This window comes from Rhinolophus hipposideros (genome assembly GCF_964194185.1).
Source record: "Rhinolophus hipposideros genome assembly, chromosome: 11".
NCBI lineage: Eukaryota > Metazoa > Chordata > Mammalia > Chiroptera > Rhinolophidae > Rhinolophus > Rhinolophus hipposideros.
This window is the reverse complement of record NC_138057.1, coordinates 30,370,193-30,386,143: the sequence shown is the minus strand read 5'-3', so window position 1 is coordinate 30,386,143 and position 15,951 is coordinate 30,370,193. Positions and strand designations below refer to the sequence as shown.

The following is a 15,951-nucleotide window of genomic DNA, read 5'->3' as shown; positions in this document are numbered from 1 at the left end:
AAAGGATGGTCTCCTTGCTTTTGGAACAGGCAACTTTCACCCCAGCAATTCTACTCCCCCCTGCACGGTTGGCTTTGGGTATTGTGCACTTTACCGAGGGCCACTCCAGACACTTGATAGAAGGGGCTGGCGGGCTGCCCAAGAGGATGCTAGGCCCAGGGAGAGGAAGGGAGGCTGACACTTTTCCTGAGACCATCCTGATGCCAAGCACAACATTCAACAGGCGTCCCTGCCACACTGGCTTTAGGGCTGACTTTGAATGTGGCCAAAGATAAAGAATGCATTGATGCTATTGAAGCAACAGACAATCCCTAGGCTACCTTACAAAGGGAATCAGACAGAAGCAAAGCAAAGCAGAAAGAGTCAGAAATAGTAAAACAAACAAATAACAATGACCAAGACGTTAAAAAGACCGAAAGAGATGATGACACTCCTCTACTCCAATGACTCTCTCCCCCGTTTCCCGTTTCCTTAGAGGTGCACATTGCATGGATCCCCCACACCCCAAAGTCAGGATGGCCCTCCAGGGAAGAGCTCTTCAGCTGTTTCACACTGCTGAAGCCGGAGCTAGGTTAATGGCTTGTCCAAGGCCATGGGAGATCAACATTCACCAGTGGCCAGACCTTGAGTCTGGATTCCCTCCGGAAGGCAGTCAGGTGACCTTCTTGCATGTAACACCCCCCAGAGGGATTATACCCTCTGACAAGCTAAAGACATTCATTTCATTTTCTGCTTCCTTTCAACCTTTTTGCCTCTTCCTTTGCATATCCCACCACCTCGTCTAGGATCTGCAATCTCTGTGAAATGGGGGTACTTTGTTTGAAATTGGCAATAAGGGAAGTCAGCCTCAGTTCTGAATTCAATGTCATGCTTTAAGGCAACAGTCAAGCAGCCAGAGGAAAAAAATTGTTTTCACTTAACAGTTTTCTCAGGGAGCCCCTCTTGTGTTGCCCACCTGAGCATTCATATTTGCCCCATCTAGGTAGACCTGGCCTCCATGTTGGTGGATCAGGTCACACACGTCGCTGATGTTCTCTTCAAACACTCCATTGGTGGATGGGTACGTAAGCATGATTGCTGCCAGGTTCTCCTTGTGTTTATCCACCTGTGGGATAGAAAAGGGCAGAGGGAGACGAAGGAAGAAATGTTTCTTTCTTGGTCTCAAACCCTTGCTTTTTATTGTAAAGATTTCAGAAACATGGAGTCTTGGTCTTTTCACTTCTGAAATTGTCTCAAAGTATGATGACAACAACATAAGATCCATAGTCAGTATTCCCTTCATTAGTCATTCCCCAAAAATAACAAGATCCCTTCAGGCTAGGTCTCCATGGCCAAGACCAAAAAGACTGGACATCTTGGGCTCAGCTCTCTAACGTGGTTTTCCTTTGGTTAAAGTCATCTCAGCAATTATTCTAGATCTTTTTGGTTTCAGACATCTCTATTCTCACAGTTAATCTCTCTCTGCTCATCTAGCCATATCCATTCTTATTCCTTTTCCCTCCCATTCTGGTGAAATTAGAATTCCCACAAGGAGTGTTCCTGCTCCGGTTTTTAAAAATCTCCCTCATTTTTCCTTTTGACAGAATACAAGCATATATAAAAGGCACATTTCTGGTTTTTTGGCCAGCAAGTCTGAACAGACTTGTGTGTAAATTTAAAAAAAAGAAAAATTTTAAGGTCATACTCTATATGAGGCAGACTTAATAATTACAACTACTGACCCAAAATATGTGTTGTTACAAACTTTGCAGGATGATGGAAGAGTGGGGGTGGATGGGAGAGAGGAGCGGTGTTGTATATTGTCAGCTTCACTTTGAAAGCAGTTACTTGAAGTTCTCAGACTCCATGCCTAATAACACTGACAAAAATCACATTGCTATTCAACTGATTTCCTTCCCTCTTAAGATGCAGCCTCCAGTCCACCAGTGGAAAGCAGATACGGTTGCTAGGCAACCTCTTCCTGGAGGTTGGGAGGTTGGGAGTGGGGGTTGGTGTTTCAGGAAAGGGGGTGAAATGCTGACAGAAATTCAGCAGGTAATGGCTGGGATGGCCACAGACATTTGCAAAATCTACATTTATGTTTTAATTCCCAACACAAAGATTGAGAAAAACTGTGACTGCCAGTTTAATTATTAATGGGGAAAAGAGGGGTAGGTTGAGCAGAAGGAATAGGCAGGTCCTGCAAGGAGTACCCTTACTACCACTATGAATAATTCATTCAGTTTCTTACACATGCATGAATTAGAGGACGGGATTTCAATTTAAAGAGCCTTCTCCATGTTGGTGAAGGAAATGGTAAAGTAGACTATGGTCAGCTTTATTCTGGACCAAAACTGACTGTTGCTTTTCATTGTTCTTATAGAGATGGTTAGGTTTTCTGATTTTATGCCATTTTCCCCAGACTGATTCATTGGAGGAATTGCAGTCTTTTAATTAGAGCGCAAAAGAACATAATGTTGATCTAAACCATCCAGTCGCTGATCCCCACCACCTCTTCCCAACCCAGACCTCGCCCATCTGTTAAGCGTAAGACGGGTACCATGGCCTTGAGGTGAACTGTGTCAATATTTCCATATTTATCCACCTCCACAGGCTGAATCGTCATGCCTGCCATGTGGGCGCTTGCGGGATTAGTTCCATGAGCTGATTTTGGAATGAGGCAAACCTTAGGAATGGAATGAAAGGAAAGAAGAAAAGAAGGAGAAAAAATAATCACCAGGTTATTCATAACGGCAGAAAAGACCTACAACATTCTTGGAGCCAATATTAAACTAGGCACCACATCCTTCATTGAAACTGACCACTGAAGATGCCTTCAAATCTGCTATACTTTCATTATTACCGTATGGCAAAAACAAAATCCAAAAGAGGAGTTTCCATTTGAATCCCCAAATATTGTTCCTTAAAGACTTTCAGAATATTAGTACTCTCCTGCCTTATCCCAGCACACCAAAAATAGCCTTGGGCTTATTCTAACTTTGTCTCAATTATAATATGCAGAAAGCATCTTACACTAACATGAGATTGGAACTTCAACTCTAGGACTCAATTGCCCAAAACACAGCGCCAGTGCTTTGCTTGGCTCTGCGGAGATCCAGGAGAGAGATGATAATGGTAAACATAATTCCAAGGCCTCCCAGTGCCAATACACCAATTATGTCATCATTTATTGGATGTTTATTCTGTGCAGTGAATCCTTAGTTCCCATGACAACCACAACTAAGCATAAAAACCAGTCAACCCCTGCCCTGTGCTCACAGGACTCGTTTGTTCACAACACTGGCATACGTAGAAATGAATGGCTAGAGCCACAGGTGCTGTAGGAACTTGGAATAAAGGCATGTTGCTTCAAGTTGAAGAGATCAAGAGAAAGTGTCTCACAAGCTCGAGCTTAAAGATGTATTGAATTCTTATGGAAAGTGGATGGTTGGGTGCATGGTTAGAATCCCCAGATTTAAATCATTTTCATTTCCTCCCCAAAAATCATGTGAACACAAGTGAATATACATGCCCTGGTAGATCTGATAATGCCCCACTACAGGAAAGTACATCACAAAGTTTTCCTTAACAGAAAACAAAAAGGAGAAACATGCTCACCCTCTTGTTTGGTTTTATTTTTTAAATCCCAGAACCAATATTGCAACCCCTTGAAGACAAATGAATGAGCATTACAAAATGGGCTTACAAAGCAAAAACTTAGCTTACAGCTGTTTCCTCAAAAACAGAAAAGTCGACTACTTAGTAAAAATGCATGACTGTAAACTAGAAACACACATGAAATTACTTTGTCACTCTTCCACTGACAAAGTGTGTGCCTCTTTTGAATGGTATTGCTCTCACAGTGGTTATGCTGTGTTGTTCTCAAATCCTTTTTCTTGTTTAAATGCCTCCAATTTGTATTGAGTTTTTTTCTCTTTAATTTATCAGGACCAAAGCTAGAGTCATTTGTCCTTTCTCACAAGGTACTTTTATTCTACCGAAAGATTTTTGGATAAAAGGATCCCTTCTGGGTAGAACATTGATCAAGGAAGGACGTAGCCACGCAGCAGCCTACCCGTCTGTCTCCTCGTACCTGCCCCTAAAGAAAGGAGAGTCTGTGAGACGGATCCTTTCAGGGACTTTGCTTCACCTTTGTGCTTGCACCTCATGTCTCCCTGTTTGGGCCCAGAAAGATGGCTGGCTAGTCAAAGACGGGTACGACTCCCCACGGGGGGAGGGGGACATCCCAAGCCAGACACAGCCATGTGGGGACCATCTGGGAAACTCGCAGGGTAAATAAAGGTGGGCACAGTCCCCCACCTTCCCCAGCTAAGGAGAGCTTCTGCCTCTGTGGCTACATTCCTTCCCACAACCTGCAAGGGAAGTGACTCAATGATGTGCTCTCCATCTATTCATATGCACAAAGGTTTTGTCCCTTGGGGAAGTACTTATCCTGAGACTTAGGGTTCAGCTGCCTGCTGGCAAGGGTGATTGGTTTAAATCAGTTTCCTATTGTAATGTATGGGATTCATAGATCTTGAGATTGACTAAACTTTATTTCTTTTACTTCCACACCTAACTAATAAAAGCCATGCGTTGGTGTTGGCCCGATTTGGGGCTCAGTCCTTGAGGCTGCAGTCCCGGGGCCCCGCTTGCACACTACTCTCGTCTACTGTCTTTTATAACCTTATGCCGCCCTCCTCGCTTCCCACAACTCTTGTCGTGCTGGATGCGACAGAAGGAAAAGGCGAATGTCAAAAAATGAATATAAAATATTTGTTAAAGGCCTGAGTTACGAATTCAAACCAGGGAAGTTCTGCTGAAACAAAAAGACTCAAGCTAAAAATGTCAAACATCCTGTGATGCACTGACGAATGGGCCCCTGCAGATGTCCACATCTGAATCCCCAGAACCTATGAATGTTACCTTATGGAAAAGGGACTCTGCTGGTGTGATTAAGCTAAGGATCTTGAGATGGGATCTTGAAATCTAGATTATAGGTTGGACCCTAAATATACTCACAAGTGTTCTTATCAGAGGGAGGCACAGGGAGCTCTGACTACAGAAGTGGATGGATGACTGAACCAGAGGTTGCAGTGACGGCAGGAAGAGACCATAAGCCACGTAATGTGGGAGGCCTCCAGAAATTGGGAAAGAAAGGCAAAAAAACAGATTCTCTCGTAGATCCTTCAGAATGAACCAGCCCTGCTAACAGCTTGACTTTAGCCAAGTGAAACCAATGGAGACTTTTGGCCTCCATTAACAGCAAGAAAATAAATGTATTATTTTAAGCCACTGAGTTTGTAGTAATTAGTTACAGCAGCCACTGGAAACTAATATACATCCTGATATAAGAAATAGTGGAAAGAAAAGTCCATGGTTTTGTCAATGATTCGTTTGTATGTTGCTGTTAGACATTTCTGGTTTTTACATAGATTTAAGAAACTTTATTTTTTTTTAATTTTGCTTTTTCCATGCTTTAGATTTGTGGTATTGTGAGGGATATGGAAACAACAGGACCCAGATTTGATGCTTTAGTTTATCCAAAATGAACCTACTTTGGCGCATATTGCCCATTTAGGGAAGCTGTGTTTTTCTAACTCCCCAGTGTGCCTGGCATAGACCTAACTCTGCTCATCCTCGAAGGATTCAGGAGGAATCCTTTGCAAGAGAAATTGATTTCTTACTGCTGGTAAAAATCAAACAACCAAAGGCCATTATTTTGCCTCTGACAGTTCGGGAGAAAAAATACAGGTTTTCTGGAGGTGTTTTTTGGTCAGTATTTTCCCTTTGTGTAGGAAGCTCAGTCGCTGGCAGCAAACCTGAGTTAATATTTGACTAGCAAACTGAGTTACTATAAAGTGTTTAGGACCATGCCTGGCACATGGTAATTGTTACATAAGAATTTGTTAAATAAATTTGTATTCTTCCAAATTAAACCAGTAAATCAATAATTTGGCCGTTGCATTTTAGGAGCCTCTAAACGTAACAGCAAAGTAAAAATAACTTCCAAAAACAGCTCGAAACAAGAGAACCATCAGGAACCCAGGTGGTTCTGAAGCACATGATTTCCCCACACTTGTTTTCAAAAAAGGATGCATTTTACTGGACTCCATTAGAGTCTATTGTGCAAGAGCAGCCATCTCAGACTTCTCTGATACAGAAAAATCCTCCCTGATTATTTGAATATGTCATTTTCTTCTTCTCTAATTAAAAAAATCAGCTTTAATTAAAATCTTTAATCTAGAAGGATACTAAAATTTCCAAACTTACAATTTCTGTATTCCTACCAGCTCAGTGACTGGGGGGCCTTCCCTGCTTCTCCCACCCTCTCCCCTCCCTACAATGCAGTGTCCAGCTCCTCTTTCTCTCTGTCCTTCAGAATAGAACAGCCTCTCACAACACTTCAGTGACAATAGTGTGGACAATGGTGCCAGAAGAAATGTCACACACAGGAGAATGGAGAAAAAAGGCAGGACTGGAAAACACAAAGAAGGAAAAGGAGCTGGAAAGAATCTGTGAGTCACAGAGGAACGCTGCTCAGGCCCAATCAAAAGGTCTCGCCTCTTTTCTCCTCCATCTTTCCGGTTTGGTCCCCACCTGCTGAACATTGAGATACTTCTGGGTGTCAGACTGGAGGACTGAGAAACAATGAGGGTGGGAAGCATTGCAGAGTGGACGGAACCTGCATTTTGGCTGGCCCTTTGTTATTAGCTCCTGACCGGCCTTCCACGGGCTCTATAATGTGGATCTCGGGGCCTCTCCATAAAGCAGGTGGGGAGTGAGATGGGGAGGGGAGCAACGTGGAGATGGCCACACAGGATGAAAGGACCCCTTCCCAGGGTCCCCAGACACCTCGTGGTTAGAGAGCATGATGATAAGGAGTTCCAGGGGCGACCTCAGTACATGGAGGCCAAGGAGGAAAAACAGGAGGGAGCTTTTAATATCAGTCATCTGTTAACCTTTCACTGGACATCTGGAGCGTCACCATTTCCCATCTGAATCGCTGACAGTGCTCTGTGGTCCAAAAGACAATTACATAGTTCTAAACTAATCCTTTCTTAGAAAGCTAAAGAATTCAAATCCACAAATAAATGGAAGTGAAAAATAACCAAGTCAGAATGTCAGGGGCTGTCTCTCTGCACTGGCACAGACAGTGCCTTGTATGTGGCCAGTGTCCAATAATTTTTTCAAGTAGTGAACGTCCTGTGTTTCAAAGGTCTTTGAAAATCAATTCTCTTCCCCAACCAGGACAAAAGCCTGGGAAAACACATCAGTGGAATTAGGATTAATAAGGGAGGGAATGTGAGAGAAAATGTTCTCCCCACCACTCCTCCCCTTCCTTTTTGAAAGGGAAGTGAAATAATTTTTACATTCTCTCATTGTAAATTCCAGCAAACAATCCCAATTTTAATAAAACCAAGAATGGACTAAGATCGGGCTGCCACTTACCACACCCTACTTACTCAGGCAGCCAGACCCCCCAGCATCCTTTTCTCTAAGTCTCCTGGGATGGGCAGCTGCTTGTGTCCTGCTCCTGACTCTGCCCACGGCTCCAAGAACCCCACCTCCAAGCTCAGCGGAAGTTCTAGCTTACTGTTGGTCCTCAACAACATGAGGGCCCCAAGAACACAGACGAGCTTCAGCCACAATTTGAAGCCTGTGTCAGATCAAATGCTAACGGCACTGCCTCTGGGAATCCCGAGTGGGGTCCCGTAGAGCCCGTTAGCACCTGCGCGTCCCCACAGGCCCCCAGAGCAGTTCGGATCCAAGGCCAGACTCTCGTACCCAAAGCAAACAATGAAGCAGAACCATGATCAAGCAGAACATGATCTCTGTTCCATGTCTTCTTTTGTTGCTTAGTACTGACAGTCATTTAATAGGGCATTTGTTGATTCAACAAATATTTTTGGAGTATACATATAACCAGAACTGTGCTCAGGCACAGTAGGAGTTACAGAAGAATTAAAGCTCAGTCTCTGCCCGTTGTCCAGGCTTAGGGCCAGGGCTGAGCCAAAGGGAGGAGGCTTGGCAACCTGCCTGCCCCTTCCTCCCTCTTCTCGCCTGGGTGAGCAGTTCCACAGCCAACTGGCTGGTTTTCACAGAGTGGGTTTGACCAAAAGCCTTTTATCTCTGAATGTTTTCCCTACGAATGGTCCAATAGTGTCTTAGAGGCAAGGATCGCAATGGCCAGTTCACGGAAATTTGTTTCTTGGCTATATGTTCCTTCAGCTACTTCCAAGAAAGCTTGGAGGAAGTGTCCCACAGAACAAAGTGGCCCTGGGAGCTGGACCTGCTGCCACCAGGTGGTGAGTAGGCACCACCTGTCCATACTCACCGTTCTGTGTGTCTCTCCTTTCCCTTCTAAGTAAGCTCGGATAGTGGCCAGCCCAGCATATTCCCCCTGGGCTCCACTGAAAAGACAAGAAGAGCAGGATCAGGAATTTGGACTTTTTCATGTTCATTTACTCATTCAATATTCATCTGCGTGTTCACCCACATGTGACACAGTCACTCCCGGACACCATGGAACACCCACCTAGGATTTCTGCGTGACCTAAACGACTCGAATACCCAGTTTGTGCACTAAAACTCCTACTCAGGGATGGGCCTCTCGATCCTCACTCAGGACCGTGAACCAAAAACATCTTTTTTATTGTGCAAAATTTCAAACAAAAATAGAGAGAAGAATATAAGGAACCACATGTACCTGTCCCCCAGCTTTAACAATTACTGGATTATGGTCAGTCTACTGTATCCCTCACTTACCCTCCTCATTCTGAACTATTAATAGATTGTTTTGAAGCAAAACTCAAGCATCGTTATCATTTCATTTATTCAAACTTCAATATATATGTTTCAAAGATAAGAATTATTTTTTAAACTATAGCTACAATTATCACACCTAAAATCATGAACAATGAATTTCTTAATGTCACCAAATGTCAATGATCAGATTGTCCCAAAGGAACTGTGCACTTTGAATGTGGCACCATTCCCGTCAGTGTCCGGGTCTGCTTTCCCGGATCTCACTTGCACATGGCTGCTAGTGGCTGGCCATAGCCATCAAAACAGTCCACAAAGGCACCACTTTTAGAGCACCCTTAATGACTAACATTCCAGTGAGCAATGCTGAGTCAATCATAAACTGCTCCTTAATGTTCTCAGTACTCTCTGCAGGAAGGAAAGGGAAGTGAGTAATAGGTTTTTAAATCCCATTCAAAAATACATATTTCCTCCATTTTGCAAAATTACACCATCATTTGACTCTGGAAGACCCAGTAGTTTTGGCATTCATCCCCCCGGTCACCTGGTAACATTCAAGATCACACTCTAAATGCACAAGGCGTAAGAATAAATTAGATAAACTTTCTTTTATTTCTTACCTAACAGCTAAAAGTTTGAGCACGGGAAAACTTTTCTTTTTTGAGAGAACGCTGCCCTAGAACCAGTTGGATTTGAAATATTTGCAAATTAGTGTAGGGGCATGATGGTTTGGTGTCGGGAGATGGTAAAATTGATGATTTAGGGCTCAGCATGAGGAGAAGAGAGAGAACAGGGAAACATCTGGAAATGAAGGGCTTTGAGCCTGGCTGGAGAAAGGGAAGGAAAGCGGTGATTTCCACAGCGTGGGGACCACAAAGCAATAGAAAGGACTAGATGTGCTAAGTCATAATAATAGTAACAGTAAACATAAATTGCTCCACTACTTAAGAACTTATTTACCAGGCACTTCGCTAGCAGATAGCACAGGGAAATGCTACCTACTGCTGTTGCCACCAAGCACTTTACGCCATCTTATTTAATCCTTCCAAGACCCCATGAGGTACGTACCATCGCCCCCATTTTGCACATGAAGAAACTGAGGCCAGAGTATCACGTGCCCAAACAACCAACAGTGACAGACAGACTTCGGTAGAAGTCGGCCTGTCTCAAGGAGCCTCATGCTTGCCTTGTGAGCAGTGCAGGTCCTCTGAGCACGTGATGCAAAGAGAGTTGTGGGAGCAAACAAGGGTTTCCTTTCACAGAACCCTCGCCTGAATGATGCAACAAAAGAAGGCCTGACCCCAGAAGACCTGGGGCACCCAGGTGCTTGTCACCCACACTGAGTGAGCTTTGCCTCTCTGCACTCTTCACAGGGAGGCAAACACTGGTGTTCTGTTTTGCTGGCTTCTGACAAACAAGTTCTAGCTCGTTTGGTGGTTTTTTTTCTTTTGAGAACAGGAAAATGAATATGCCACACTTCAGCAAACCACTAACACCACTAGTTGCTTAGGCTTTCTGTGCCTGTGTGTTCCTGTCTCTAAAATGGGGATAACTGCACCCATCTCGAATGGCGGATGTGATGACTAATGAGATGATCCATGGTGAAGTGCTTATCACAGTGCCTGGCACAAGGTAAACACTCAATGAGTCCTGGCGACTATCACCACTCCTTTCATTGTCACAGAAATCTTCCATGTCCATGACTAACATTGTATTCTCTGTGCCAAGAACACTGACATAGGGGATGTTCAATAAATATTGATTGATTGATTGAATGATTCTTTACCTCCTTCAAACTTTCATAGTATTTGACTCGCTCCTCTGATAACATCCTATGCATTTACTGTACATTGGAAATTATTACAGATGTCACATTTATTTTGTATGCTTGTCTTATCTCAGAGTGAAAGCATACGCTTATGAGGATAGGATCTAGGTCTCAGAGCTCTGCACATTGCCTCACAGGGAATACATAGAGCAGTACTCGGCATGGAATACTCTGCAGTAACTATTTAGTACATTTGTTCAAAACTGAGTTCTCGTCTCCAGCCCAGGCAATCAACATTTATGTTGTCCTTTTCCCCTTGGAAAGGGGCCTCAACAAATGGATTTTGTATTTTCATGTTTTCTATTCATCTTGTTTTGTTGAAGACCAGTCAAGATGTTTAGACTAGAAATAAAGAAGAGACTAGATTTATGAGCTGGTAATTCAAGAGAAAGGCAATTGCTAAAGACTTGATCAGAAATGCTGGATGTATTTTGCCTGAGACCCTCTTAAAATCAGCTATGTTTCTACTAAAAAGTACGAAAGATACGTTCTAAATGCCATGTAAGGTTTTCTGCTGGGGTGCTATTAAAGTAAGGGGAATTATTAGTGCCACCTGTTGGTGGAAAAGTATTAAGAAAAACAACTGCTTATCTGCATAACCCAAATTAAGAGACCGTTAGAAAACTACTGTATGTGGAGGGGCAGCTAGGACAGTGGATTTCTGACATTGATTTAAAATGAAACAGTTAGTGGCCTGGACCTGCAGACCAGCCACAGCAAGGAGGACTCCACAGCAAGGAGGACTCCAGCTGAGGACTCCTCAGCTACAGACCCACAGAAGTGCCAAGTGAGCATAAGCTTCAAGTTTTAGAAAAACAAGGCCCTCCTGTCATGGCATGTATTCAGGCTGGTGAAATAACTACTACATGTGATACTATTTAACGGAGAATTAGTGAAAACTAACAGACAACAACTTCCAAAACCCATACTCATTCTACAAAGAATCCACAAGAGGCCCAGTAGACGAGAAAAAGCTAGAAGACTGTATAACAAGCACAATAACACCCCCCAACCCCCAGGTGAAAATAATTCAACTGTTTTGTGATGATGTAAAGCTAGGCCCTATTAGTAACAGTGTGTCATAAGTGTGAAAAATCAGGGCAGCTTCTCAATGTGAATTTAGCAAAACAATAAAAAGGGTGGTGTTTTGGAATTGGAAGAGCCTATGACAGGGCTGGCATCATAGTTCAGCTCTTTTGCCAAGATTAGAACAAGAGTTTAAGGGCACAATAAACTTCAAAGACTTTATCATTTTTCTTTACCTTTGCTAAGAACCCTGGGCAAAAAAAGGTTGAGATTCAGAAATACTGCAACTCTATCCTATCTTGGAATGGTTACATTTTTAGATCTTTGGAAGACATTTTTATTGGACTCTCCCACAAGATCAACTCTAAGGGCCACTTGGAACCTTTTGCTAAATCTTAGAAATAAGACTGCAGATGATATGTCTATGTTCGATGAAGAAGGAACATGGATGGCCTGTTCTGATAGACGGTTTTGCAGAATATGCACCGCCAGTAGTCATAGGTGGAAAGCACAGCATTTCTTAAGCATAAAACCTCACATGGATTAAGGTTATACATGAACTGCATCCTGTAAAGAAGGCATCTTGGTCAGTTACTATGTACATTTGTCACTGATATACACATTGCAGAAGTCATCCTTGACCAGTCATGAAATAACCTCTTTGTTCTGCCTAAAGAATGTGGTGGCTGACTATATATAGACACCTTAAGAAATTTCTCAGAAATTGGCTGCATTGGAATATCTGAAGATAGATTATTATAGCAGCTGTTCTTAGAAGAAAGATTTCTCCATGGTTTTCATAGTTATGGAAAATGTAACAGAACCCATTTTGCAAGACTGCAGAATGTGCTACAATTCATGACTCAAGGTGAATCCCAGCAGTTACCAAAAACAACTGTGGAATTTTATTTAAATTGTACTGAGAAAACAGTATTTGTGTTCTCAAGTAGGATGTTGTATTTATACAAGTAAAAAGGTGTGAAAATGTGCCCTAGAGAAAATGATCACGTTACAGATCGTTAACGTTTTAAAATTTTGGTGCCAGTAATTTAAGATTTATACATTTTTTAAAAAATATCAACTATCTAGGTTTATCAAATCTATTCTTGTTTTAATTTTTTCTAGCTATTCTTCAGAAAATCATTTTATAGTTTTTAATACACCATTATAGTGTACACACTGGTGGTCATATTTAGGGTGCGATTTTAGAGTTTTCTTTTAAGCCGTTTGCAACTGAGTGGGCCTTTTTTTTTCTGATAATGTTTGAACTTCTTAAGAAGTTTCTTATAGTATGCTGTTTAAAAAATGTATATATTTTATTACATTTAAAAAGACATTTTTCATGAAAAAACTTTTATAAGTTCTGAATTCTAATTTTAAATGTGAAACAGTTTTGTTCAACCATCTATAATACTTATAATGTCTAACACATCTAGACCATTATGCAAGTTGTAATATTTAGAAGCTAAAATATACACCATTATACAATAAAACCAAGGTTTTTGTAGATATAAACAAGGTTATTCTAAAATTGATATGTAAAGGCAAAGTAACTGGAATGGCTACATTTTGAAGAAGAGAGTGGGAGGAATCCGTCTGTCTAAAACCCAGCAAATCTCCAACGTCCTAATGTAACCCTTCCATTCTATTTCTAAGCAGTCACTGCTGATCGTCACAGCGCCATGTTATTGCACTGGCTGTTTTTTACTGTCCCTTTCTAAGCAGTTTGGCCCTGAGCACATCACTCCTCTGGATCTTAGCTGCCTCATCTGTCACGTGGGGATATGCCACGTAATTCACAGGTGAATTTAAATGTTTTATCATGAAAGCAATACATTCATGTTGTTTAAAACTTTGCACCAGTGCAAAAGGGTATGAAGCTTAAGGCAAAAAAAAGAAAAAGAGCAACCTCTCCCATTCTTCCCAGTCTTACTCTCCAAAAGAAACTCTTAGATTTCTTATGATAAGTAATGCTTTGATGTTGGACATTTTGATGCCAAACTCCCCTCCTCTAAACCCTTCTTTACTTTAAAAATACCACCATCAAATGGTCAGGAACATAAGTGATCTCAATGAAACATTACCTAAAAAACTGACATTATGGTAAAATCGATGGGAGTAAAATGATGAAAACAGCCACTGTGTTGCAATGACCTACTCAGTTCCAGGCAACCTCGTAAGACTAATCGCAAGAAAATGCGGTAAAGATTGGTGCCCGATTCCTATCCTACAGACCAGATAAACAGACTGACTGACAATTTTGCAGTACACATACCCTGGAAGCAACAGGATTGTAATCCAACTTTTGCATACCTTACACCAAACACTACCTGGGTCTCTACTTCTATGAGCATAAAATGAAAACCCCTCCACACATGTCATTTTGGAATGTTCTTATCAATCTGTATGTAATTTGACATAAGCTAAATTCTACACTTACAACTTTTGAATTCTGGTCAAGAAAAATCTGGATAAATCCAGCTGCTCTAACCTTTGATACTTGAAGACTACCTTCAACATGCGATTCTCAAACTCAGATCCCCAGATAACAGTGTCAGCATCACCTGGGAAGTCGTTAGAAATGCACGTTCTCGGCTCTCCCCAGCACGCTAAATCAGAAACCCTAAGAGATGCATCCAAGTGTGAAAATCACTGCACTAGAGCCCTGCAAAGCGCAAACATCAAATTATATTTTCAAGGGTTAGGGAAATTGCAGGAGGAGAAGCCCTTCTGTCCCTTGCTTTAAATTTTCCTCCAAATGGCTCTTCATCCTTCACCATTTTTTCTCTACTTCTTGGCATTCTGGGTGTTTCTTTAGGAAATTGGTCCCTAATCAAGGGACTCTGATATCTGGCCTCGCTGACTTCTCTGTAGGCGAGAATTCAGAAGCTGCAGGAGGCTCGGTAGGAAAGCTTTCCAGAGATGATCAATGACAACCATGAGGTCAGGAAAAGAGGCAACAGAGATGGCAATTATCAGGTGTTTGACTCTGCTGTAAACTATGCATATGACTGGTTGTGGCTTCAAAGGCCATTTTTAAAGTTCACTCTACTGAAATATGTTAGTCTTCATGAGAATCACCTGGGGAGCTGTGATACCTGAGCTCCACCCCATCCCCAGAAGATTCCGATGTAACTAGTTTGTGGAGTGGGGAGGGTGTCAGTATTCTACAAGCTCCCCGGGTAATTTTACCGTGAAGCGTGGATTGAGAACTGCAACCCCAGTGGTTTTCACAGTATGCTGGCCAAACCAGCACATCAGCGTAACCTGTGAATTTGTTAAAAAGGCAAATTAAAAATCTACTACCATTTAGTTTTTTGCCTCTTTATTTTGTCGATGGTTTCTTTTGCTGTGCAGAAGATTTTTAGTTTGATATAGTCCCATTCATTTATTTTAGCTTTTACTTCTCTTGCCTTTTAAGTCAAATTCATAAAATCCTCCTTGAACCCAAGGTCCATAAGTTTAGTACCTATGGTTTTCTTCTATGCAGTTTATTGTGTCAGGTCTTATGCTTAAGTCTTTGATCCATTTTGAGTTAATTTTGATACATGGTGACAGATAGCAGTCCAGTTTCATTCTTTTTCAAGTGGCTATCCAATTCTCCCAGCACCATTTATTGAACAGGCTGTCTTTTCTCTGTTGTATGTTTTTGGCTTTGTCAAAAATTATCTGTCCATATTTATGTGGGTTTATTTCAGTGTTCTCGATTCTATTCCATTGGTCTGTGTGTCTGTTTTTCTGCCAATACCATGCTGTTTTGATTATTGTTACTCTCTAGTACAAGCTGAGGTCAGGGAGTATGATACCTCCAGCATTGATCTTTTTTCTTAGGATTACTTTGGCTATTGCGGGGCCTTTTGTGGTTCCACACAAATCTGATGACTTTTTGATCTATTTCTTTAAAAAACGCCATTGGGATTTTGATGGGGATTGCATTAAATCTGTATATTGCTTTGGGTAATATGGCCATTTTAACTATGTTGATTCTTCCAATCCATGAGCACGGAATGTCTTTCCACTTTTTGAGTCTTCTTCAATTTCTTTCTAAATTGTCTTGGGCAGCCAGATGGCTCAGTTAGTTAGAGTGGGAGCTCTGAACAACAGGGTTGCTGGTTCGATTCCCATATGGGCCAGTGAGCTGTGCCCTCCACAAGTAAGACTGAAGGACGATGACTTGGAGCTGATAGGTTCTGGAGAAACAATAATTAACACCTTCCAAGGATATCTTCCAATATTCCCTAACTAAAAAAAAATTTTTTTTTGAAAAAAAATGTCTTACAGTTTTCAGTGTATAGGTCTTTCACATCCTTGGTTAAGTTTATTCCTAGGTATTTTATTCTTTTTGTTGCAAT

The 15,951-nt window shown here is 41.8% G+C and overlaps 1 protein-coding gene across 3 annotated transcripts in view; it reads right to left on the bottom strand.

The window, feature by feature from the left end:
* GLDC (glycine decarboxylase) overlaps positions 1-15,951 on the bottom strand; it is a 68,110-nt gene that overhangs the window by 15,985 nt on the left and 36,174 nt on the right. For 2 of the 3 annotated variants that reach the window (XM_081066752.1, XM_081066754.1), the window contains exons 16-18: positions 8,318-8,393; positions 2,540-2,665; positions 956-1,105 (exon numbers count right to left, since the gene is read on the bottom strand). In XM_081066752.1, the coding sequence (XP_080922878.1) occupies positions 956-1,105; positions 2,540-2,665; positions 8,318-8,393 (352 nt within the window). The remainder of the gene's footprint in view (positions 1-955; positions 1,106-2,539; positions 2,666-8,317; positions 8,394-15,951) is intronic. The other variant, XM_081066753.1, reaches the window with a different exon arrangement.